The sequence below is a fragment of the Centrocercus urophasianus genome, unplaced genomic scaffold (genome assembly GCF_019232065.1).
Source record: "Centrocercus urophasianus isolate 14NV4802_14NV808 unplaced genomic scaffold, USGS_Curo_1.0 seq_7, whole genome shotgun sequence".
NCBI classification, from domain to species: domain Eukaryota; kingdom Metazoa; phylum Chordata; class Aves; order Galliformes; family Phasianidae; genus Centrocercus; species Centrocercus urophasianus.
Genome location: NW_024885310.1, coordinates 600,884 through 623,453, shown reverse-complemented (window position 1 = coordinate 623,453; position 22,570 = coordinate 600,884). Strand labels below are relative to the sequence as shown.

General features: G+C 50.2%; 3 protein-coding genes across 8 annotated transcripts in view; 2 read left to right on the top strand and 1 right to left on the bottom strand.

Annotated features, from left to right (window-relative positions):
• VPS51 (VPS51 subunit of GARP complex) overlaps positions 1 to 7,026 on the top strand; it is a 9,806-nt gene extending 2,780 nt beyond the window's left edge. For 2 of the 3 annotated variants that reach the window (XM_042837316.1, XM_042837317.1), the window contains exons 5-11: positions 26 to 248; positions 802 to 1,543; positions 2,005 to 2,223; positions 2,644 to 2,865; positions 3,184 to 3,305; positions 3,903 to 3,990; positions 4,409 to 5,014. In XM_042837316.1, coding sequence (XP_042693250.1) covers positions 26 to 248; positions 802 to 1,543; positions 2,005 to 2,223; positions 2,644 to 2,865; positions 3,184 to 3,305; positions 3,903 to 3,990; positions 4,409 to 4,669 — 1,877 coding nt within the window. In that variant the 3' untranslated portion in view covers positions 4,670 to 5,014. Of the gene's footprint in view, positions 1 to 25; positions 249 to 801; positions 1,544 to 2,004; positions 2,224 to 2,643; positions 2,866 to 3,183; positions 3,306 to 3,902; positions 3,991 to 4,408; positions 5,015 to 6,040 lie in introns of those variants that run through there. The other variant, XM_042837318.1, reaches the window with a different exon arrangement.
• Positions 7,027 to 9,333: 2,307 nt separating this feature from the next.
• BET1L (Bet1 golgi vesicular membrane trafficking protein like) lies at positions 9,334 to 11,079 on the bottom strand. The gene is made up of 4 exons (XM_042837321.1): positions 11,020 to 11,079; positions 10,774 to 10,865; positions 10,245 to 10,301; positions 9,334 to 9,551 (listed from the first exon to the last, which is right to left on the bottom strand). Exons 1-4 carry the CDS (start codon positions 11,036 to 11,038, stop codon positions 9,384 to 9,386), a joined length of 336 nt encoding a protein of 111 aa, XP_042693255.1. The 5' UTR covers positions 11,039 to 11,079; the 3' UTR covers positions 9,334 to 9,383.
• Positions 11,080 to 11,118: 39 nt separating this feature from the next.
• RIC8A (RIC8 guanine nucleotide exchange factor A) lies at positions 11,119 to 21,684 on the top strand. 4 transcript variants are annotated; one of them, XM_042837312.1, is made up of 12 exons: positions 11,786 to 11,867; positions 13,127 to 13,294; positions 13,705 to 13,988; positions 14,137 to 14,184; positions 15,623 to 16,237; positions 16,840 to 16,934; positions 17,829 to 17,979; positions 18,796 to 18,891; positions 19,179 to 19,323; positions 19,458 to 19,602; positions 19,830 to 19,949; positions 20,514 to 21,684. In XM_042837312.1, the coding sequence occupies exons 5-12, from the start codon at positions 15,626 to 15,628 to the stop codon at positions 20,632 to 20,634; spliced, it is 1,485 nt and encodes a 494-aa protein (XP_042693246.1). In that variant the 5' UTR covers positions 11,786 to 11,867; positions 13,127 to 13,294; positions 13,705 to 13,988; positions 14,137 to 14,184; positions 15,623 to 15,625; the 3' UTR covers positions 20,635 to 21,684. The 4 variants fall into 4 exon arrangements, with proteins under 4 accessions (XP_042693244.1, XP_042693245.1, XP_042693247.1 ...); XM_042837310.1 differs by lacking the exons at positions 13,127 to 13,294; positions 13,705 to 13,988 and adding an exon at positions 11,119 to 11,218 and having other exon boundaries at positions 11,659 to 11,867; XM_042837311.1 differs by lacking the exons at positions 13,127 to 13,294; positions 13,705 to 13,988 and adding an exon at positions 11,373 to 11,431 and having other exon boundaries at positions 11,659 to 11,867.
• Positions 21,685 to 22,570: the final 886 nt, after the last annotated feature.

Below are 22,570 nucleotides of genomic sequence, written 5' to 3'. Positions count from 1 at the left end.
CCCCCCCCCCCCCCCCCTCCCCCAGGGGTGCAGGCGCTGCTGCGGAAGCTGCAATCCCTCGTGGAGGTGCCAGGGCGGCTACGGCGGTGGGCAACACCAGGAGCTGATCCTGCACGGGCCCTGCACTGCTACGCCCGTGCCCGTGCTGTGCTGCGCCACTACCGCCACCTGCCTTCCTTCCGTGCCATCGAGGATGAGAGCCACGCCATCATGGCTGAGCTGGCCCAGCGCCTCCGTGCACACCTCCGGTATGTTCGCTGTGGAACCGACTGACAACAGCTCCAGGAAATGTTGTGGGTGTTGTTTTGTTTTTTTTAATGTGTTCACTCTGGAACCTACTGATGACAGCTCTGGGAAATAGATGTTCTTGGGGAGTATTCACTCTGGAAGCTAAAAATTCCAGGAACCATACATGTTGCAGAATATTCATGGAATACAGGGCTAATTCTGAAGAGTACTGAGAACTTTTTTTCAAAATTATGGTGTATGTATTTTTTTCTCATGTGTTTGTGGTATAGAGCTAACTCAGGAAACTCCCTAACAGTCACAGTTTCTTTTTTACTACTCTTCTAGTTATTGTGAATACTGGAATAATGATTTTAATTACTATTACCGCTGTTAGCTCTGGAATATACTGATGATATTAAGTAATTTTTTCTTCTTTGCTATTCAGTAATTATCGTTAACCCTGAAGCCTACTGATGACCTTGATTGCTTTTCCTTCTTTTTTGCTGCGCCACCATTAACCCTGAAACCTCCTACCACTCCCAGCTAACCCCTTCATCCCTTCCCTCCCTCCAGGGATGACACCTTGGACCCGAAGGAACTCACTGAGTGTGTGGAGATGCTGCTGCAGCTGGAGGAACCACCCGAGGAGCTGTGCGAGGAGTTCCTGAGCCAGGCTGGTGCCCGCCTTGAGGCTGAGCTGGCGGCGCTGGAGGCTGAGCTGCCCCCATCTGACCCCTCTGGCACTGCTTCCACACCACCTCCCGCCACCGACATCCTTGACTTTGTTGACCGCGGCAGCTCAGCCTTTGTGAGCAACCTGTGCCTCCTTGCAGCTTCATACCGCAGCCTCTTTGAGGGGCACCCTGGGGCTGGGGATGGCCGCCTGGAGGCCTTTGCCTCCACCCTCACCACCCGCTACTTCGAGCTGCTGGAGCGACGCCTGGCCCTGGAGCGAGGTCTGGGTGACACGTCACTGTTGGTGCGGGCACTCGACCGTTTCCATCGCCGCCTCCGTGCTCTCCTGGAGCTGCTGCCCGCAGCCGGGGCTGAAGCAGGTGCTGCACTGGTGGCCCGAGCAGCGCGTGAACGGGTGGCCCGCTACCTGCGGGCACTGCAGACCTTCTTTCTGGGGTGCCTGGGTGATGTGCGCCAGGCGCTGGCTGCACCCCGACCTCCTGGTAAGGATGGCCCTGGACTGCCTGACCTCTTGGCCACGCTCTCTTCCTCCGTTCTTGGTCAGCTCAAGGCCGTCCTGGCCTATGTGCAGCTCTTCACTGCCAGGGATGTTGCATTTGCCAGCCTGCCCTACTTCAAGGTGAGCTTGGGGGCAGTGAGAGGGTCACAGGGATGATTTGGGGGTGGTTAGGGGATTGCATGGGGCAGGTTCTGCGTTGCAGAGGGCAGATTTGGCTTCATTGGAGCTCTTCAAAGGTCAATGGGGCTTGTACAGGATGGATTTGAGGTTGCAGAGCTCATACTGGGGGACAGTAGGGAAGTGTGTGAGGAACTGTTAGGAACTATGGTGGAGAGCTCCATTGAGCTCCAAAAGTATTTTTGAGAATGCAGGGGAGCTTTTTGATGGTCCCAGGGTGGTATTTTTGGGGCAGAACCCTCCGGTTTTGGTCACAGTCATGTCTGCACGGTGACATGAGTGTGATGTCACTGCCCAGAAGCAGTTCTGTGGGGTGCAGATGAAGCTTTTAATGGTGCTGTAACAGCTTTTTGGGGTGTCAATGTGGTATTTTTGGAGTGTAACCCTCCCATTTTTGGTCACAGGGGGAGTTCTGTGTCGAGGCAGTGCGTGAAGGGCTGGTGGTGGCCTTCGTGCGCTGGCTCTGCCGTACTGCTCGGGGCTTTGCTGACAGCCCAGCTGAGCGAGGTGCCCCTGCAGCACCCCCAGCACTCCTGCTGCTCCTTGCCCGTCTCTGCCTTGACTACGAAGCCACTACCGTCAGCTACATCCTCACTCTTACTGATGAGCAGTTCCCTCCAGAGGTAAGCCGCTCCAACTACCCCCGTTGGCCCAGAATGGCTAAGAGGGGATCCTGACTGTTCCCAGATGTGACAATTTGGCCCTGAGTTCCTAGGTGTCCCAGTGTCTGTCCATGATTTCGTAGTGTTGAAAAGGCATAGAGACCTTTCTTCTAATTGAGTGTGATCTGGGGACTCCAAAATGTTCTCATGGGGATCCTCCATGTGCCCACTGTGTCTCCGTCTCCATCCAGAATGTGGTCCCTCCTCCGCACATGGATGCGGAAGTGTCCCCAGGGTGTCCCAAGGGGCAGCACAGAATGTTCCCAGGAGGCAGTGGGGAAATGCGTATCCCCAAGTCCCTCCAAATGCTCCAAGGTCATGAAGACAGCAGTGACACAGCAGCATATTCAGCAGCCTGGAGAGCATCCTTTGTACTTCCAGGACACAGGGCCAGCAGTGACGCCAGGGCCAGCGCTGTGTGCCGAGGCACGGGGAGCGGCGCAGCGGCTGCTCGACCACTACGTACAGGTCCAGGGAGCTGCGGTGGCACAGATGCTGCGGAAGAGCGTGGAGACACGGGACTGGCTGGGCACCGTCGAGCCCCGCAATGTCCGTGCTGTCATGAAGCGTGTGGTCGAGGACATCACTGCTATCGACGTCCAGGTCAGGGCAACACTGAGTCCCTGGGGAGTCTCTCTTGGTGTCCCTAAATCTGGTGTCCCCAGAATGTCCCAGATGTTCCTGGGAGGGTTTTCAAGTTTCAGAGGGTCCGTGGTGGGGAGGGGCTGACATCCCTGGAAGGTGTAGAGAGGATCCCTGTGGTCCCAATAAGATTCTTAATGATTTTAAGGGGACCCAGAGGGGTTTGGAAGGATCCCAGGGGGACTAGGAGGTTTCAGAGGGTTTTAAGGGATCCTGGTTGGTTTTGGGAGCCTCAAGATATTTTGAGTGGATTTGGAAGATAGTGATGTGATGCTACAGGTGGGGCAGCTCCTTGAGGAAGGAGTGCGGCGGGCGCAGAGCAGTGACTCGAGCCGACGTGCCTTCTCTGTGTACAGCAGCTCACGGGCACCGGGACGCTATGCCCCCAGCTACACTCCCAGGTCAGCTCTGTGCCCCAGGCCACCTCTTGGTCACTGCCCAGTTACCCCGGGTCACACCTTTGTCCCCATGTCCATGACCATCTCCATGTCTTCCCAACTGTCTTAACATCTCCAAATATTTCAACTTTCCCCTACTGTCCCCATGTCCCTGTTGTCATCTTCACATCCCTATCTCGATATCCATCCTCCTTCTCTGGCTGGCCCTGCATCCCCAAACAGTCCAAATATCCCTTGTTTATTCCCAACTTCCCCAGCTGTTTCCATCTTCCTTTCTGTTCCTATGTCCCCAGGCAGTCCTAGTATCCCCTGATGATTCCCATGTGCCCCATGTCTATGTCCTGTGGCTGTCTCCATGTTCCCTGACTGTCCCCACATCCGCTGTCCATTCCCATGTTCTACTGACTGTTTTTGTGCACCCAAACTGTCCTCGTAGCCCATCTGTCTTTGTATCCTCTGGCAGTCTTTGTGTTCTCTGTCTCTCAGTCTCCTTCCCTTGTTCCCTGACAATCCCTGCATTTCCTGTTTTTCTGCACGTATCTTCCCCGTGCCCTCCGACTGTCTCTGCATCCCTGATCGTGCTGTTGTCACCATCCTCAGCGCCCCCATGGACACCCACCTGCTCAGCAACATCCAGAAGCTCTTCTCCGAACGCATTGACATCTTCAGCCCTGTTGAGTTCAACAAGGTGAGGCATGGGAACATGCCAGTGTCCCCAAGGGCAGCTCTTGACCCCACATCCCAAAGGCCCCAAAGCTGTCTGCCTTCCTACCTGTCACATGCCCCTGGTGTCCCTGTGTCTGAAGTTCTGGGGTTCCCCAGAGCACGACAAGCATGTCTGGACTTCAGGGAGGTCCCTGGGATGTGGACCAGGATGAGGGAGTCCCCATGCCCCTGGTGGTGAGACTGGTCCACCCCCAACAGCCCAACTGAGGGCATCCCTGACCTCCCATGTGACACGTCCCATGTGTCAGAACTCAGGACATCCCTGGGGGCTGATGACCAGGATGAGGATTGTCCCTTAATTCTTCTCATCCCCAAGTAGCTGTGGCGCAAGGCCTCCCTGTGTTGGGAATCCCCTGATGCCACTTGTTCCCGTGTCCCAGGTGTCAGTGCTGACAGGGATCATCAAGATCAGCCTGAAGACACTGCTGGAGTGCGTGCGGCTGCGAACTCTGGGGCGCTTTGGGCTGCAGCAGGTGCAGGTGGACGGCCACTACCTACAGCTCTACCTCTGGCGCTTTGCTGCTGATGAGCGTGTGGTGCAGGGGCTGCTGGATGAGGTGGCTGCCAGTGCTGCCCACCGCTGCCTTGACCCTGTCCCTATGGAGCACAGCGTCGTTGAGCTCATCTGTGAGCGTGGGTAGGACCTGAGGGCACCTGAGGACATGGGTAGATGCACAGGTGAGGGGGAACAGGAGCCATCTGTGTGACCTCATGTATTTAAGGACACCCCATGTATTCCCACACATGACACATACAGACATATCATGCCCTCACACCTGTAAGGTCACCCCGTGTTCCCCTCAGCCCCAATAACACCCCACAGTCTCTCCCCACCCCAGTGATGCCAACCCCATGTCCCCCCCCATGCCCAATGACGTGCCACTTCATTCCACTTCTTTGGTGACATCTCCCCCTACACGTGGGACATGCTGCATGCAGCCCACGTGTCACAGTTGAGAACAGTAAATAAAATGCATGCAAGTTAAGCCTCGTCCCTGTGCCTGAATGCCTGGGGGTGAGAACATGTGGGCCCTAGGGGTTGGGTTTCTCTGGATGAGGGGAGCACTTGAACACCTGAGTTCCTGCTAGGTAGCAGGGGGACCCAGCCCCTCATGTGAGCACCCAGTGCCTCGTGCAAACATCCATTTCTTCCTGGCAAACTTGTACAAGCACCCCCTGTGCACCATTGCACCCTGCACAGAAGTTACCACTAGCAACAAAACATATCTTTTAGTGACACAAGGTTGAAAATGTGATAAGTGAAAATCAAGGTAAGAGAATGTTTTGTAAAGCTCTTAGTTGTGGTTGCTGCTTTGTGACCCAGCTTTAGCAGTTGAAGGTCTGACATTTCAAAGCTTCTCACTTCTGTTCTTGTTTAATGAGAGGAAACTTGGGAATGTCAGTCATTACATTCTCTCCCCCTTCCCAAGCCACTCATTTGAGATGATGTGGAGAGAGAAATAATCACAGGCTTCTGAGTGCAGGACAGGAGGGAAAAGAACAGCAGGATTTATTTGCCTCACACTTTTCTCCCTGGTTGGCCTTTGCTGACAGGTTCAGAGCTGCATCTGCATGCCTCAGCCAGCCTGCAATCACTGTACCAGCTCTGCCGGACAGTGCAGGGAGCTGGACTGGCACTCAGCCCTGACCAGAAGATGTTGTACATTTTTAAGTAGTGTGTTAATCGCGTTAACACTTGAGGAAATTTGAAGGTACTCTGTGTGTAACATGTTAATGTAACAATTGAGAGGGCTACTATTAGATGGTGCTAGAAAACAATATTTCAAAGAACAGTTCAAGCTTCATGCGAATTCCTGCTTTGTCCTGCAGTGGCAGGGACAATTCAGTTTGGATTCGAGAATCTTCATGTTCAGCTTTTCAATTTAAGGTTAATATTAAGGATTTAGCATGTGTGTATACATACACATGTATATATAGTGCACTTTCTACAGGAAAAGCATGACTGAGTTCTGTACAGTTTAAGAACAGAATGCTGTTATCTTGATTTGCAGCCTAGAAAACACGAGCAAAAGCAAAACACAAAGGAAAAACGGTCTAAAACCAGTGCTTTATTTACAACTGCTAAAGCAAATTGAAATTGCCATCATTGTGAAGATCAGACCGTTCTGGTGGCACTTCATCATAAGTCATCAGCTTCAGAATGGACAAGAGTTGGGAGCTGCCACATTTAAAGGAAGCAGTAGTAAGAACCAAATGAAGTCACTGCTGCCTCCTTTTCTACCCGCCTTCCCTGCACATCCTTTCTCAAACTTGAAAAAAAAAGACACCTACTCCAGCTACAGTAGGACTTAGTGCTTTGACATAGCACAACAAAGGTCAACACTGTCTATTTCTGTCTGGACCTGGATTAGTCCAAAGCCAAAGGAAACTTGCAGCCATTGATGAATATAGGCTCATTAGAGAGGAGGAAGACTGAAACAGGAGTGGGAACGTGTCAGTTCTGCAGAGGTTACTGGAGGACAAGAAGGCCAAATAAGCAGAGACTTGCAGCAGGGAAAACCAGAACGTGCAAGTATTTGGTACAGAAAACAGATGAGATAAAACAGTGCTTTTGTGCAGCTGCTTTGTAGAGTCAGAGCAGGAGGCTTCTGCAGTGGAGGTTTGTCTCGTGTGAGAAAGAGCTTTTTGTTTCTGGTCTTTCCCCGAACAGACATAGTGTTTTTAAAGTTATAAATCTCTTACTGGAATTAGAGGCAGCCTTGAATAATTCAGCTATGGAAGAACACAGCTAGGGTGTACCGCAAGTGAGATGCTGATTAGCCCAATGCAAAGACAGAGAAGGGAAAGGAACTTTTATTTTCCAGCTACCACGCTGCATTGCACGTTTGTGGGGAACACTTGTTTTGCAAACCGAACTGGTTGGGGTGTGCTTTGCCACATGCCTGACACCAGCACTGCAGAAAGGACTCCGCAAAGCAAGTTAATTGTTTCTTAGGTTGCCTCCTATATTAATAAATAAATCCCTTAACCTTTGGATTGAATCTTTCCTCGACCTCTCCAGCATCACCCCACCAGCATGGTTTAGAAGTTTTACTCGACCTCAACCGCACCTTTCAAAGTGCTTTAATAGCAGGGTGCTCTAATACCTGAAATTAACTGTAACAAGGCTGTAATTAGCTTTCTCGTCTGTCCTCTTAAAATCTTTTGCACTATACGTGTGCAAATCAAGGCAGCTTGTGGACTCTGACTCAGCCTTCCTGTTGGGTCCATTCAAAGCTTTACCTAGATGGATGATGAAGACCAAGCGAGCAATCAAAGTTGTACTCCTCAGCAACTCTTTGCTGAAACCACCAGAAAGTATCGGGGTTAGTACCTAATGCTAACTTCATTTCAAAACTACAGATTTCATTTCAACACTGACACCAAGGATATTAACAGCTCTCCAAGTCAACAGGAAACTGAGACCAAGCACAAAAATCATACAATCACAAGGTTGGAAAGGACCTACAAGATCATCTAGTCCAACTGTCTTCCCATTACCATTGCTACCACAAGCACTAAACCAGATCTCGTAGCTCCTCATCCAGACACCTCTTGAATGCTGCCAGGGTCAGCAGCTTCACCACCTCCCTGGGCAGCCATTCCAGTGCCTCACCACTCTGAGAGAAGAAGTTTTTCCTTATGTCTAAGAGCTTAGTGGCCGCACTGGACTAAGTTGCACGTTCATAATTCCAAAGTTTATAAATCATCACCCTAAACTTTGCAGCTTCCAAAGCTCTGCTGATTTATTAAACTTGTATTGACAAATGCCTGGATTTGTCAGATTTGGCAAATATCAGTAATGGAGATAAGACAAAAGTATCCCTTAAGAATTGGCTGCAAGAAATAAAGGCATGAACATCAAAACCATGTGATATGTGGAAATCCAGTTAGAATGAAGTGGTCACTGCAGGGCAGGCGGCTGTCCAGACGGTGGCTGATGAACGGCTGGAGGGCTACAAGCACAACCACGCCACCGTGTTCCTGCAGCTGCTCACCTTCATCATCCACTCCTGCAGCTGCCAAGGGATGGTGACAGAGTGATGCTGTGGGAGGTGGACAACACCGCTATCATCCAGTGGCTGACGGAGCTCTTCCAGGAGCACTTGTCCAAGTACCTGCTGTCCCTGCAGATGCAGCCCTGATGCTGTGTATGGCAGTGGCCCTGTGGTGCAGTGTCCTGTACAGTGGTTTACTGCTCGGTGGACTCATGGAGGAGTTGAGGACGTGAATGCAGCACTTCCCAGCATCATTCCTCACCGATTGACACCTCAAGTACTTGGGGTGGACCCTGTATGACAAGCAGGTGGAGGTGCAGCCACACTGCATCCGGGCACTGCAGGATCTGTAGGTGCTGTGGAACATGGCTGCTCAGATGGAGCTGTTCACTGGGTGCTGCCTGTTAGTCGTGGTGCTGGATAAAGACTCGGAGGTGGAGTCTGCAGGGCTGTTGATCGAGGAATTCTCCCGGAGGCGCTATGGCCAACTGTCACTTGGTGTACCTGGTGGTGTTTGGCATTCACCACACTGCCACCAGACTGTTACTGTACTGTAACTGTGCCCGCAGGACCCTCATCGTGACAGTGACATGGCATTACCATGTGACAGTGACAACTGCCTGTTCGTCTGCCTGCTGTGCCATTTCTTCCTCTGCAGTGAGCTCCATGAGCATGCCACGTTCCTGGTGGACAGCTTACAGGACTGCACCAGAAAGTGGCTGCACAAGTGGGAAAGGGTCCGTACCATGCTGCTGTAGGATGCCCTCACTGACTGCCAGAAGGCCCTCCTGGAGCTGTTGGCCACTGCCACCACATGGGTGACACAGGGACAGCCACCCCCAGGATGGAGACACCCTCAGAAGCTGCAGCATAAAGTACAGGTGGAAGAACATGTGTCTCAGTCATTGCTTGGAACCAGTCATGAACTGTTGGCCAAGTTCTCGGTAGACATAGAGAAGGTGATGCTAATGATGGAGGTGTTGGGGTGTATTGAACTCGGGGTGTACTGCACCAGGTGGATGGAGAGGGGGGCTGGCGCAGGCACTGGCCCAGCTCCAGGAGCTGGTGCAGAAACATATGGGGCTGGAGGTTTTGAGGGCAGATGCCTGTGCTTTGGGTCATTCTGTGACCCACAACTGCCACTGTGTGGGCATGGGGACCTCATCTGGAGCTGGTGACTGTGCTGTCATACTCATTTTATCTCCGAGAACAGTGACAAAACACTGGTGAAAAGTTATTTGGAATGTCTGTTGGGAAGTCCCAAAGATCCCGAAGCACGGCAGACCTAGAAAGGCTCTGAACAAGTCTGTCAATCACGTAATTTTAGTTCAGTGAAACTGCTGCACAAGAACCAAGATCAAGTCCCCACTTTGGACACAAGATAGTAGAGGATGAAGAAAACAACAATCAGTCCTATAGAAACAAAGCAGAGTAACTTGCGGTTCTCCCTCCCAGACCGTGTCATGGTGGTGAAACGCTTCACACTGCCAGTCAGCAGGCCTGTCACACTCATAAAATCTGAATCCTGGAGGAGAAAGAAAACACAGAAAGAGGCATTTTAAACTGGAAAAGCAGTCCACGAAGAGTCCTGCTTCCTGCTTAAAAAACAATTGCAGCAGGAGCTGCACAGTAACTGTCTGTGTCTCTGTGCCTATCATGTCTCTCTCGGGAGGAACTTCCCTGCCATTGCTCATGGCAACGGCACAAGTAAATACTTCATACAAAGGAAATGTCTCTACATAAGCTAGCACCACTAATGCATGCTAGGTCAGGCTAAAAAGCACCAAAATCATACAGTTTCTTTCCATCAGTTCTCTCTTTTCAGCACGGGGCAGCATGCATCTGTACCACCACCAGATGGTAGCAAACAGGTCTCAGATCAATGCAGTTTGTTATCATTTTGACTCCTTGTCTGTTTTCCTTACTCATAAACTACCTCCCAGTTTTTGCTCATGTTTCTCCTGAAACATCTCAAAATCTCTCTAACAGAAGCACAATTGCATGCTGATTCAGGGCTTCTCCTTTAAGATCTCTTGCCTTTACACCTCTTATTCCAGCTCTCCACTCTTCTAATTTCTGGGCTGAACAAATATCCATTTCAGTTACTCAACACCATCAGCGCACACGGCTATTAAACTTCCAAGCTGAGCTCCCACCTTTGACCAAACTGGTTTCAACATGGTAATTCATGTTATTTACACTGTTTTTGGTTCCTTACCATGCCATCCAGGTATCGGTTTTGTTCATCTGCGTCTTTATCAATATCCAGAGCCAGCTACAGAGCACAAGAGAGAACACTGATATTAATGAACTTATAACACGAAGACAACCTAGAATGCATCTAAATGCTTGTAAAACCTGAAACATGCTAGAGGATGCAGTTTCATCTGCTCTTCATCTGCCACACAAACAGGTTTGTGAAGCACAGCCACAAAACAAGGTTCTCACTGCTCTTTCAGGCTGTCGGAATTCTTCAGCTGTAGAAATAAAGCTTGGCAAGGTGGCAGAAACTTTCATATGTCAGACATATAAAAGCTCCTTCCAGCAATGCTGCCAACAGATGATGGACCAAAGATTCAGAATTGCCTCCTACTGGTACAAGCCATGCCATCGCATGACCACAGGGCTCTCCGAGGGCCGTTAAGACGTAGGAAGCCCACTGACCACACATCTGTGTTGCTCGTGAGACCCTGCAAGCGTACAACCGCGATAACCGCCCTTCCTCCACCACAGCACCAGCAACTCACCGACTTCAGCCTGGTGACTTTGCTGGCCAGGCTCTCTGCCATGCGCTTGTTTTCCACGTCCAGCATATCCTCCATGGCAACCGCATTCTGTCCTGAGAAGAAAAAAGATGCGTCTCATCAGCCTGGCGCGCTCCACCGCACATCCCCGCGGCGCGTTGGACACACTGCCCCATATGGCGGCGGGGCGCCCCTCGGCCCCGTTTGGCGGCCGTCGGCCCAGCGCGCCGCTCGCGGCCAGCCCCTCACCTCGCCCCCAGTCCGCCATGGCGGCGCCCGGCGTGGCGGGAAGCGGCCCCGCCCGGCAGGAGGAGCCCCGCCTCCGCAAAATGGCTGCCGGGCCGCCGCCTTCCCCGTTGGGTGGCGGGGCCGGGTGCTAGCGCCGCGTGCCCTTGTGGTTAGCGAGCTCCGAGCGCGGGAGATGCGGCAGGGCGCCGGGGACAGGCAGGTAACGGTGCTTCCTCCCGCCCCCCCACCGCCTGGGTCTGCCCGCCTCAGGCCGTCCGCCGCCTGGCTGCCTGTCCTCCCCAGCTCCGCTCGCTTCCCGGGAATGTTTCTGGGTTTGTTTGTTTTTGTAGCTGCTCCCCGCGATGGCAGGAATCGGGGCAGGCCGGGGAGGAGGAGCAGGGAGCTATTTCGGGGAGCGCCGTGATCTGCCGCGGTAATCCTCAGGCAGGGAGGGGGGGCTGTCCAGCGCTGCGCTGGGAGGGCGTGCATTAAACGTCGGAAAGCAAAGGGGAAGAAGAGGATTAGAGGGGCAGAGAGGAGGGCTGGCCGTACGTGGCTCACCCATCTGCTCTGCTTTATGGACGTAACAGCGAGCCATCTCACTTGATTTTTATTTCTTTTCCTCCTCCTTTTCCCCACCCCTTTCTGGCTCCCTCTCAGCTCTCAGGATCTAGATCCCTTTGCACCACTGTTATCCAGGAGCCCTGGAAGCCCCTCACTCCCCTTCCTCTGTGCTTCCCCTTCCTCTCTGCTTCCCCTTCCTCTGTTGCTGAGCTGTTGATGTAATGGAGCTCAGGACTGTAGTGGCCACGGTGGAAAACGGGGAGCAAGATGCGGTCCTCAAGGTGCTTCAGATCTACAACCAGGAGGTGAGTAAGCATCACACCTCAGCCTGATGTCCCCTGCTTCTGTTGGCAAGCCTGGAAGCAGGTTGGCCTTGTTATGGCATCGCAGTGCTACCCAGCTGTCCCCAGTTTGTCTCCTCTGAGCATCTGTCTCTGTATTTCTTCCCTGGAGATGTCACAGACTGCTTTGTCTTATTACTTGCAGGCTGCATCTTGCTTGATGCATGCTAGGAAGCAGCTAAGCAGCCTCGCTTTATCTCGTTTATGCTGGAAGAAAAGCACATGGGAAGGATTTTCTTTATTATCCAGATCACAAGTTAAACCTGATGGGGGAATAATCGTGGGCATGAAGAGTGAGTAGGAGGAGCCTTGATGTTGAGCAAGGCTTGGAGGTAAAAAAAACTCACACCAAGGGAGGAGCTGCAGGTGGAATTGTTGTGATTTCTAAGGGAAAGATCATTAGAAACTGGTGTGAACGGAGGCTGGAATTGGATTCAGGTGCCCGATCTGAAAGCTGACACATGGAATAGTGAGTGTGATATATGGAGAAGACTATGTTGGGAAGCTGAAATGCAAGTGGCTCAGCCTTACAGTGGCAAAGATCATCTGCAGGGGTAGTTCCCTTTTGAAACTGTCTGCCAGGGAAATTTCCTTGAGAGGGTTTCCACCAGGCCAGAGCTGGCCCTGCAGATCTGTGACTCATTCTGCACCATTCCAAAGTAGGAGGGAAAAGCTGGTGGGGAAAACCTGTGAATATTTTACAAGAGTGTGCAAGAGGGGAAGAGCACTTCTATTTCCAGCAGTCGGTTTTGAAACAGGAGAGGTCTTAGCTAAGGACAGTGGATCCCTGTTAAAAGGACGGTCTGCAGGATTAGCATTGCTGGCAGCAGCTGGCATGCTGGAGAATTTAGGATAGCAAATGGCATTTGTTGTGCAACCATGTTGAGGCATCAAAACCAATGCCTTGAATTCCTCCAGCTGGTTTCTTTGTCAGCATATCAAGCGTAGGAAACTCGTGAGAATGTCATTGATTTTGCTAGCCTGTCTGGAAGAAATGGAGCGGCTGAAGAGATGAAACTGATGATAAACCAAGTGACTTCCTTGCATCGTTTTTTACTGCAAAAGCTGATGTTATATCCTTCCCTAGTGTGTGTGTGTGTGTGTGTGTGTGTGTGTGTATATTTAATTCACTATTAAATATGGAGTCAGTTCCTGGTTGCCAGGAGTAAAATACAGTTAAAGGAAACCCACAGGTGTGTTATGAAAATATATATGTAAATTAGCTCACAGGAGCCTGCAAAGAAGCTCTGGAAATGCCCTGTGCAGGAAATCAGTCTGGCTAACGTTCTGACTTGAGAAGATTCACTGGCACAAGGAGAAGCTCCGCTCTGCATGGAGTTGGGGATGCTGTAGGAGCAAAGAACAAGGATTTGTTTGCAAGTAGCAAGGAGGTGAGGCTTTCTTTTAGGAAGGAAAAGAAACAATAACAAGGGGAGAAGAGTGTAGGCATAGCTTGATGGTGTCACTGAGTGTAGTCAAGGTATTTTGCCCAGCAAGGCTGTGGATACTGAGTATCTGGAGGTGCTCAAGGCCAGTCTGAGGGACGTTTTGGGCATACTGATCTGGTGGTGTTCGTGCCTACGGCAAGGTGTTGCAGTTGAGATGAACTTTAAGGTCCCTTAAAACCCAAACTATTCTATGAGTTATGGGGTATTTGGAATGTGTTGAATACCCGCCTCACAGCTGCAGTATATAAAATTAAGCTCGTCCATCAGAGAGGCGCAGCTTTGGCCTGTGACATGCAGTGTTCACCATTGAGCCCGCGGAAGAGTAAAATGGGTATTCATCAAATGTTTTTCAGGGATGAAAGAGAAGGAAAGCAACTTAGACCTGGCAGCATGGGCTGTATGTGTGCTTTTCAAACAAGTTTCATTCCTGCTTGTGGTGAGATGTAGTTGGAGTTACTGGATGCAAACTGTGTTGAACAGAGAAGGCAATAATGAAGCAAAACTCTCAGCAGCAAAAAAACTGTCCTTATGTCTGGCTCCTCAGGAGCCTGTGCTGCTTGTTACAAATCCTGTGAATACTGCAGACCTTTCTCAGTCCTCTGACACCTTGCCTCTTTGATTCCCTGCCTCTGAGCTGGTAAGAACTGCTCTTAAGAAGGCTTGTATGTCTTTGCAGCGTGTTTTTCAGACCTGTTGCTTTTCAGGCTTATGTCCATTCCCCAGTTGGGGAAGGCAGTTTCGTGGATTTTTTTAAACTCATACCTTGTTTCTCTTCTGCCCTACAGAAATCTCAGTGCTTCACCTTTGATGATGAGGAACGGGAGGAGAGGAAGGTAGGCATGCTCTTTGGCTTCTTGTTTTTGTTGGATAATGAAATCTGCAGCTCTGAGCTTGTGTGGCAATGCTTGGAGGTGGCAGCTCCTGCAGGGCAGGAGATGGTTTCTTACTCCTGAACCTGATGAAGTACCTGGTTGGGTTCCTTAGGTGGTGGCTGAGGATAAAAGTCAGCATTCTTCCAACGTTAGCAATCACTTTGGGCTTTGTGATGCATATAGCTTCAGCAGCGTGCATGAGAAGTGTGATCGTGTGTGTTTGTGTGTAAATGGTGCAAGTCTGCTAGGCAAAGTTCACAGGAGCATGTAGATAAGTGCTTTTGCTCAGAGCCATCTGCAGGATTTGACCAAGGCTGTGTATTAAGAAACCCTTTCAGCTGGAATAATCTGGCACTCAGTGGAAAGAAATATCCCTGTCCATTTCCACTCATGGCATTTCTCTTATGCCAGGGCAGGCCTTTGCACAGCTGCACTGTGGGTATGCTTGGTGGGATCTGCTTTAAGAAAAACACCTTTGTTTTTCTTCTGCCTGGGATATTTTCCATCTGGATCAGTTTTGTGGTGGACTGTGTGTGGAAGCAGGGGATTACTGGTGGAGTATGATGTGTAGTTAAAACCTAGCTGCACTGGGTTGTGTGAAGCTTTACCTTTTGCTCTTGTACTTTTCCATGTTTGCTATCACGTATGTTATTGTTACTCACAAGGGTTAGATCTTCAGCTGTGATAAATCAGTGTTACTGGAGCTCTGTTAGTCTGTACCTACTGAGGATCTGGGCTAGTAGGGCTCCAGACAGCTCTGAGATTTAGGGAGGTTCTTTTTATTTGAATCTTCTGAGGTCTTTTCCCCTCCTTTCTTACCACATCACGTGCACTTCTGAACCCATTTTATTCCTTTTCCCCTCCCACAGCAGTTCTCTGGTGCTTCTCAGCCTCAGCAGTCTGTTTTTGGAGCACCCAAAGCAGATGCTTCTCTGGTCTTAAGGCTCTGGGTGTGGCTGAACCACTGCTGTTGAATTGACTGCTGGTCCTCAGTGAAGATATAAGGGACTTATTTGCCCTGCTTTCTTAGCTTATTGCAGCTGTCAGGTAACCCATCCTAACCATGGGTGAAGCTAAAATAAGTAGTTGTTCACTCAGTCAGCAACAGCTGCATCTTCCTGTTCTCCACTTAGATCTGACAGCACTCCCCAGCCATTCTTTGTCTCTTGCTGGTTGTCCTTGCTTGACTTGGGTCAGCGTTAGGTGCCAGAGGCAAACACTTTGAGAGCTGCTGTGCATGGCCTGGATCAGAGCTGTTAGAAGGCCTGTATGTAGATGATGCTTTGTGTCTAGATGATGCTCCCATCTTTAGGGCGGGGTGTTACAGCATGCTACCTTGCACTGGGGCTGCATTGTGAAGTGTCAGCATGTGATACATTCTTTGTTTTCAACCACACAGAAAATGGCCCAGTTGCTGATCAAGTTCCTGGAAAGAGAGCTCCAGCCATCCTGCCAGGTCACGTGCTTGGAAAGCATCCGCATCCTGTCCCGGGACAAATACTGCCTTGAGCCTTTCACCACCAAGGAAGGGCTGAAGACCCTCTCCAGGCATGCTGGCATTGACTACTCAGAGGAGATCATCCGAGAGGTCCCAGACTTGGAGGTCATCCTGGAATCCCTCAAATGCCTCTGCAACGTTGTCTTCAGCAGCCCGAGGGCACAGGAGCTGACAGCTGAAGCTCGGCTGGTGGTGGGCCTGACAAAGCGCGTCAAACTCTACAATGAGAGGAGCCTTCCTCATGAAGTCAAGTTCTTTGACCTGCGTCTTCTCTTCCTGCTGACAGCGCTGAGAGTGGACATCCGACAGCAGCTAGCCCAGGAGCTCCGGGGCATCAGCCTGATGACAGACACCCTGGAGCTGACTCTTGGCGTCAAGTGGATGGACCCCTATGAAGTTGTCACTGAGGAAGGACTGCTTCCACCTTTGCCTCGGCAAGAGACGGAGCGAGCCATGGAAATCCTGAAAGTGCTCTTCAATATCACTTTTGATTCCAGCAAGAGGGAAGTGGATGAGGTAAGCTGCTTGAGTGTTGCACCACACTACATTCGCTTGTCTACTGGTTTTCGCCTCTTGCACATCCTTGTGTTAGATACCAGCCCCCATGCAGCCTCTGCTTACGTGTAAGCGTAGCAAGAGACTTGTGTGTCTGGACCTTTTTCTATAGGGCACTGTCTCTGTCTGACACATTAAGACTTTTCAGCATTAAAACCTGCAAGTTGGGCATTTTTCTTTCTTAATGATATTAATGACTTGTGCAAGTGGGAAAGCAGACCCCCTCCTCCCCCTCCTCACTCTCCCCACGTAACTCACTTGTGTGTGTCCTGTTGCCTTTTGCCTCTGGACAAGATCAAAAGGAGGTCTGATATCATCTCTACTTTATCCCTGGGCCTGCTCCTGGGCCTCTTTTAGCCCTTGACTTGGTGCTGTAGAGTGATGGGAAAGGTATCTGGCAGCAGATTGAGAATCTGGAGGATATTTGCATGTATACCCCCTGATACAAGTGAGCAGGTTGTTGCAGGGCAGGGATGGGGCTGTGGGTTGTAGGGGCAGCAGGGTTTTGTTTGTGGAGAATTCACTTTTCTGATCAAGGTTTTCGTTTTCTGTTTTGGGACCAGGAAGATGCTGCTTTGTACCGGCACTTGGGTGCCCTCCTGCGCCACTGCCTCATGATCTCTGCTGACGGGGAGGACCGGACAGAGGAGTTCCACAGGTCTGCTAGATAACTAGATAATGGCCTTTACTGGACACAGCCTCGAGGTCTCCCCAGCGCTGGCCCTGCCTGACCTTGGCATTAACATCCTTTGCTTATACGGTGATTGTTAGAACCACTGCTGAGAAGCAGGCATCTTTTGTCTGGTTTGCAAATTCCTCATGCTGCTAGAGTTCAGAAGTAGCCTTGTCCTTTGCAGTCATATTGTGTGCAGTAATACCACAGCCTGGTTTACAGGAGAAAAATGTTTGGTCTGCGCCTTCCTGACTGCTGAGGTCATGTTCAGAGTAATCTATCAGGTCCCTTTGATGGTGCTACCCACAGTGAGCCAGGGCAGATGTTTTTTGTTGTTTTTTTTTAATTAAAGAGTCCCTGGGCTGGTCTTAATTAACTGTACGTCTCCTGAGCCATGCTCAGAAATTGCATGTGTTACACTGTTGGGCCTTATTGGTTCAGGGCTGTCAGCTTTGAGCAAGCAGTACCATCTGTCCCTAGGAAGACCACAGTAGAAAGGATTCTGAGCAATGCATTCTAGCAGCCATCAGAGTATGAATGAGTGATGCAGCAGCAGTCCCTAGAGACCACCCTCTCTCCACCTGGCTTGGTCCTAGTTGGCCTCTGTGTCAAGGTCTGTGGTTTTTCTGTTGTCACTGAAGTATTTTTGGACTTTCAGCAAGTTGTTCAACTGTAATGGGGGGTGGAGGAGGGAAGCAGTTTCGCTTATTCAATTCTAGTGGTGTAGGTAACTTGGGATCCAGCCCAAAGAGGGCTTGGTTCTGTTTTCAGAGTCCTTTTGCTCCTGGAAGGTCATAAAGAACCTTGATTCCTGTATAGTTGGTGAATTTCTATGAACAAAGATCCATGACTATGTATACACCTCTGTTCTTTCTTAAGCCACACAGTTAATCTTTTGGGTAACCTGCCCCTGAAATGTCTGGATGTTCTCCTGACCCCAAAAGTCCGTCCGGGATCACTGGAGTACATGGGTGTCAACATGGATGCGGTTAATATCCTGCTGGATTTCCTAGAACGACGCCTTGACAGGGTAAGCTGAGAGGCTGCTGCACAGAGCTCTTCGCTGCTGCTTTTCACAAGATCAGTGCAGGGCACGTTTCTGTAAGCTTGCATTCAGGCTTGGTGCTGAGCAATTCAACTCATCGTGCCAAAATCACAGGAGTGCAAGTAAAAGGCATGGCTACTTTGGAGACAGTGCTGTACAGAAGTGGCAGTTGTAGTTGGTAGGACTAGAACATTTGTGAACTGGGAGGGTCACTGGCACTGCTGCTATGGCAGGTAGTGAGATTGACAGAGCCAGCAGATGCTTATCTTTGTGATTCAAATATTCTGTTTCACTCAGGTCAATTATGATTTGGTGGGCAGCTTAATTGGTTGATGCAAGCAAGTCTCTAGACTGGTGGCTTGTTATGACACTGTCCCAACAGTCTGCTGTCGGAAGACTGGCAGTCATAGTGTTATTTGTCAAGACCATTTGTCTTTCTTTACTCCTCCTGGGCACTTGTCCCGCTTCGTTCCATTGCTTTTGACAGCCTGATTTTGTACTGTTACTGAACTAGTGGCCATTTTCATTCTCTGGAGTTGTTCCAGAGGGTCTTCAGATTTTACTGCTGCACTTATCTGCTCTAGATGTTCTGCACTGAGTAGAAATGCTGAACAGAGGGACTCAGAAAGCCTTGCTGTTGGAGGAATGATGAAACATTGAATTTCCTGTAGCAGAAGCTGTTGTTATGTCTCAGTGTCCCTCTGTTTCCCTGCAGTTCAGTGCTGATGATCTCCACCATGAGCCAGGGAAGTTGAGCTCAGTGTAACTGACATGTTGCTCATCTTGTGAATGCTTCTGCAGGGACATAAGCTGAAGGAGAGCTTGACCCCTGTGCTGAACCTGCTGACTGAGAGTGCCAGAGTCCACCGCCAGACAAGGAAGTTCCTGAAGGCAAAGGTATGCCATGGATTCAGCTGAAAGTCAAGTGGTGGTGCTCTGAGGAGAGAGGAGAATAGCAAGCTGCCTAAATATTGCCATTCTCCAAGGAGACTTCCTCTCTCTGTTAGATTCATATATATGTGGGGTTGAAGCCCATGATGTGCACGGTGTTTTTCTCCACCTCCCCCCGTGCTCTGTGGATTTGTTAGACTTAGCTGACTTGTACAGTGCATGCACTTCTTTCCCTGCCTACCCTACGGATGCTGTTCCAGCTCCAGTTACTGCTTCTCGCTGTGGCTTTGTAGGTGCTGCCTCCGCTGCGGGATGTGAAAAATCGTCCGGAGGTGGGGAACTCGCTGCGGAACAAGCTGGTGCGTTTGATGACCCACATCGACACCGACGTGAAGCACTGTGCAGCTGAATTCCTCTTCGTGCTCTGCAAGGAGAGCGGTGAGTCACAGGGAGTTCTGGGGCGTGGGGTGGTGACCCTCTGCAGAGCACCGCTTCTCCATGGCCTTCAGCTGAGCTCACTGTTGGCACGCACAGCAGGAGGATCAACACGAGGTCCGTCTCTCTCCCGCTAGTGTCGCGGTTCGTGAAGTACACAGGCTACGGGAATGCAGCTGGGCTCCTGGCAGCACGAGGCCTGATGGCTGGTGGCCGGGAGGAGGGAGAGTACTCGGAAGACGAGGACACTGACACAGAGGAGTACAAAGAGGCAAAGCCCAAGTAAGAATTCTGCTTCCTCTCTGTTAGCATCCCCCTTCCTCCAGCTCTATCTCTTTTTTTTCCTGTCTATCCCTGCCAACTCCCTTGTCTTCTTTCATTATTGACGTTTTGCCCTTAGTTTTGATGTTGTTCCACTATCTTTACCTTTTTCTTGGGTGAAATGCTTCTGTGGCAGAGCTCTTACCTCTTTGCTTCCCTCCTTTGCACTGGTCTCACTGTTCTTGTAGCATTAATCCTGTGACGGGACGTGTTGAGGAGAAACTTCCCAACCCCATGGAAGGGATGACTGAAGAGCAGAAGGAATACGAAGCCATGAAGTTAGTCAATATGTTTGACAAGTTGTCCAGGTATGAGAAAACTGTGTGTGTTTATGCCTGTATTAGCATCTGTGTGATTTACATTTATCACTGGCCTCTGCAGACTGTAGGATCATGAGACTAGGGACGATACCTGGAGAAGTATTTCCAAATTTGCATAAGCTGGGTCCTGTTAAATCATTAATAGGTACCACAAAGAGGGCCTACGGTCTGCTAAGTGTTCTGATTGCCCTCCTGAGGGGCAGGAGGGAAAGGGGCAGTACACTTGATGCATGAGTTTTTCCACGGTGTGTTAAAGGATGAGAACAGACGTTGATGTCTCTGTTTCCCTCTGGCCATCCTGCACTGCAGAATGAGACCCTAAAAACAGATTCTATTTCAGGGTAACTGAGAACTGCAAAACCTGTGGGTTGTATTTCCAGCTGTTGCCTCACTGTCCTCATCTCTTACATGGGATTTTTGCTTTTGGTGCTGGCTTGAGGGATTGCTCTGGGCTGCTTCATGCCAGTTTCCTACAGTTCTTGCTGCAGGACTTCCTTTCCTCCAGTGCTGCTGCAAGTTTGTTACCTTCTCCCTTCTCCTCCCTGGTTGCAGAGAGCAAGTCATCCAACCCATGGGCATCACGCCGAGTGGCAACCTGGCCCCCATGGAGAATGCCATCCATGATATAGCTGATGAGAGGTCCTCTTCTGACTCGGACCTGGGGCTGGACTGATCCTGACCTCTTGCCCCAGCCTCAGAGAGCTGGGCGGCCTCCACCCACTCTCGTCCAGAACTGGTGCTGCACCTGGAGGCTAGTACCAGACCGGGACTCTCCCCATGGGATCTGAATCCAGCCTGGGCCCCTCACACTTCGCAACGAAGAACCTCCAGCCTCCTTCTCAGCTCTGTAACCACCTCTCCTTCTGGAAGGTCATCATGGCCTGGCTCCACTTGGTCTCTTCCATTGGCAGCTTTGAGAATATCAGACTCCCAATTGCTTCCAGGACTTTTCAGTAGGATTTTTTTTTTTTTTTTTTTTAAATGTATGATGTTTGGGGGAGGGAAAAGAGTCAGGGGAATCTTTCTGTCAGGTCATCGTGCTGATATTTATGTGGCTGTGTATCAGCGTGTGTGTCCCCATGTATGGTCAGCCCTGCACAGGGGAGCTGTTCTCCAGGAATGCAGGTGGGACTGCAGACAAGAGTGGGTGTTGCAGGGAATACAGCCTGTGGGATGCCTCAGCATAGTGCACCCTTGTCATGAGCAGTACGTGCGGATGTGCTGCATGTGGCAGTAAGCATTATGACATCTGTGCAAACAAGATTGTGTGGATGTATATGAGTGCTGTGGGGAGCATGGTGTGTGTGCTTTGGGGCAGGCAGGAGGGGGGGGACTTTGAGACACTTCTGTCGTCTGCAGGAAAGGAACTTGTGACGACTGCCGGAAATGCTCTGATATTTTGTCTGTGGTACTGTGCAACCTCCTGTTACCACAGAGATTAGTTAGCAGTGCTCTTACCCTTCCCCATCTTACACTGATTGAAAGATTGGAATAGGGTCTGTGTGTGCTGGCCTCCTCACCTGCCTCAGCTTTCCCACAGATTTGCTGCTGTTTGCACCCAGGGGCTGCTATTGGTCCTCTGCTATGGCTTACATTTCTTTTTATGTATTTTTTTTTTCCTTTTTAAAGAAAATCTAGTTTGTCTTGTACCAGGAGTTCCAAAATGTAACTAACAAGTAGGAATGCAAATGTGATGCTAGAATAAAGAAAACCTTCTGACAAATGGGTGCATGGCAGTGATTTCATTGAACGAGTTCTGAACAAGCAAGGAAGGATCATCTTCTGATTGGCATGTGGTTCTATCCCAAAACAGTGCTCTGAAGGGTAAAAGCCAGAAAGACTCCTTCCAGAAAGCAGTACCACCACATTTCTTTCATCCACCAAATAAGTGGTAGCAGATCACTTTACCAAGACAGGGCCTTTCTGTGATGAACCCATGCTGCCTATGCTCGATAACAGGTTTGTTCTTTAATTACCTTTCAGTAGAACCCAGGATAATAGTCTCCATAACTTCTCCAGAGACAGATTGGACAGATAGGTCTGTAGCTTCCTGGGTCTTCTCTCATGCTCTTCTCGCAACTCAGGATAACGCTGCCCAGCTTTCAGCCTCAGGGACCTCCCCAGGCTCCCAAGATCTTTGGTGAATTGTTGAGAGAGATTCAGCTTCTTCTGTGCTCTGAGGTAAATCCCACAGACTGATTAATGCTGAGCTGATACATCTGGAGCCACATGTGGCCAAATGGAATGCCACTGCTCCTCAGTTGTGGTCCTCCAACCTAAAGGGCTGGACAGCTCAAGATCTATCACAAATACTAAAAAATGAGGCAAAAAGAGCATGAAATACCTCTGTCTCTTTCTCATCCTTGATTGCTAGGTCCATCTCCACCAAGGATCTGTCCTGTGTTTTCCTTAGCCCTTCTCTTGCTGTTAACATACTTTTAGGCTTTTAATGTTACTGACTTGCTCTTTGTGCCTCACAGCAAGCAGCTGTTTACAGGACTGCTCATCTCCTTTGCAAATGCTCTGTAAAAACCATCCACACCAGCTGTTCTCCCTCTGTGGAATAAGAATTTGCTGCTTGGCCTTTGCAACAGGACGTGAGCCAGCCT

What these genes read in the sequence shown, in the direction of transcription:
- BET1L (XM_042837321.1), bottom strand. An exon ending in AAGTCACCAGGCTGAAGTCG is followed by an intron (nt 10,302 to 10,773) that starts GTGAGTTGCTGG and finishes TGTGCTCTGTAG; the next exon opens with CTGGCTCTGGATATTGATAA. An exon ending in ACCGATACCTGGATGGCATG is followed by an intron (nt 9,552 to 10,244) that starts GTAAGGAACCAA and finishes TTTCTCCTCCAG; the next exon opens with GATTCAGATTTTATGAGTGT.
- RIC8A (XM_042837310.1), top strand. Translation starts at nt 11,784, where the DNA reads ATGGAGCTCAGGACTGTAGTGGCCACGGTGGAAAACGGGGAGCAAGAT. An exon ending in GGAAGTTCCTGAAGGCAAAG is followed by an intron (nt 18,892 to 19,178) that starts GTATGCCATGGA and finishes GTGGCTTTGTAG; the next exon opens with GTGCTGCCTCCGCTGCGGGA. An exon ending in ATGTTTGACAAGTTGTCCAG is followed by an intron (nt 19,950 to 20,513) that starts GTATGAGAAAAC and finishes CCCTGGTTGCAG; the next exon opens with AGAGCAAGTCATCCAACCCA.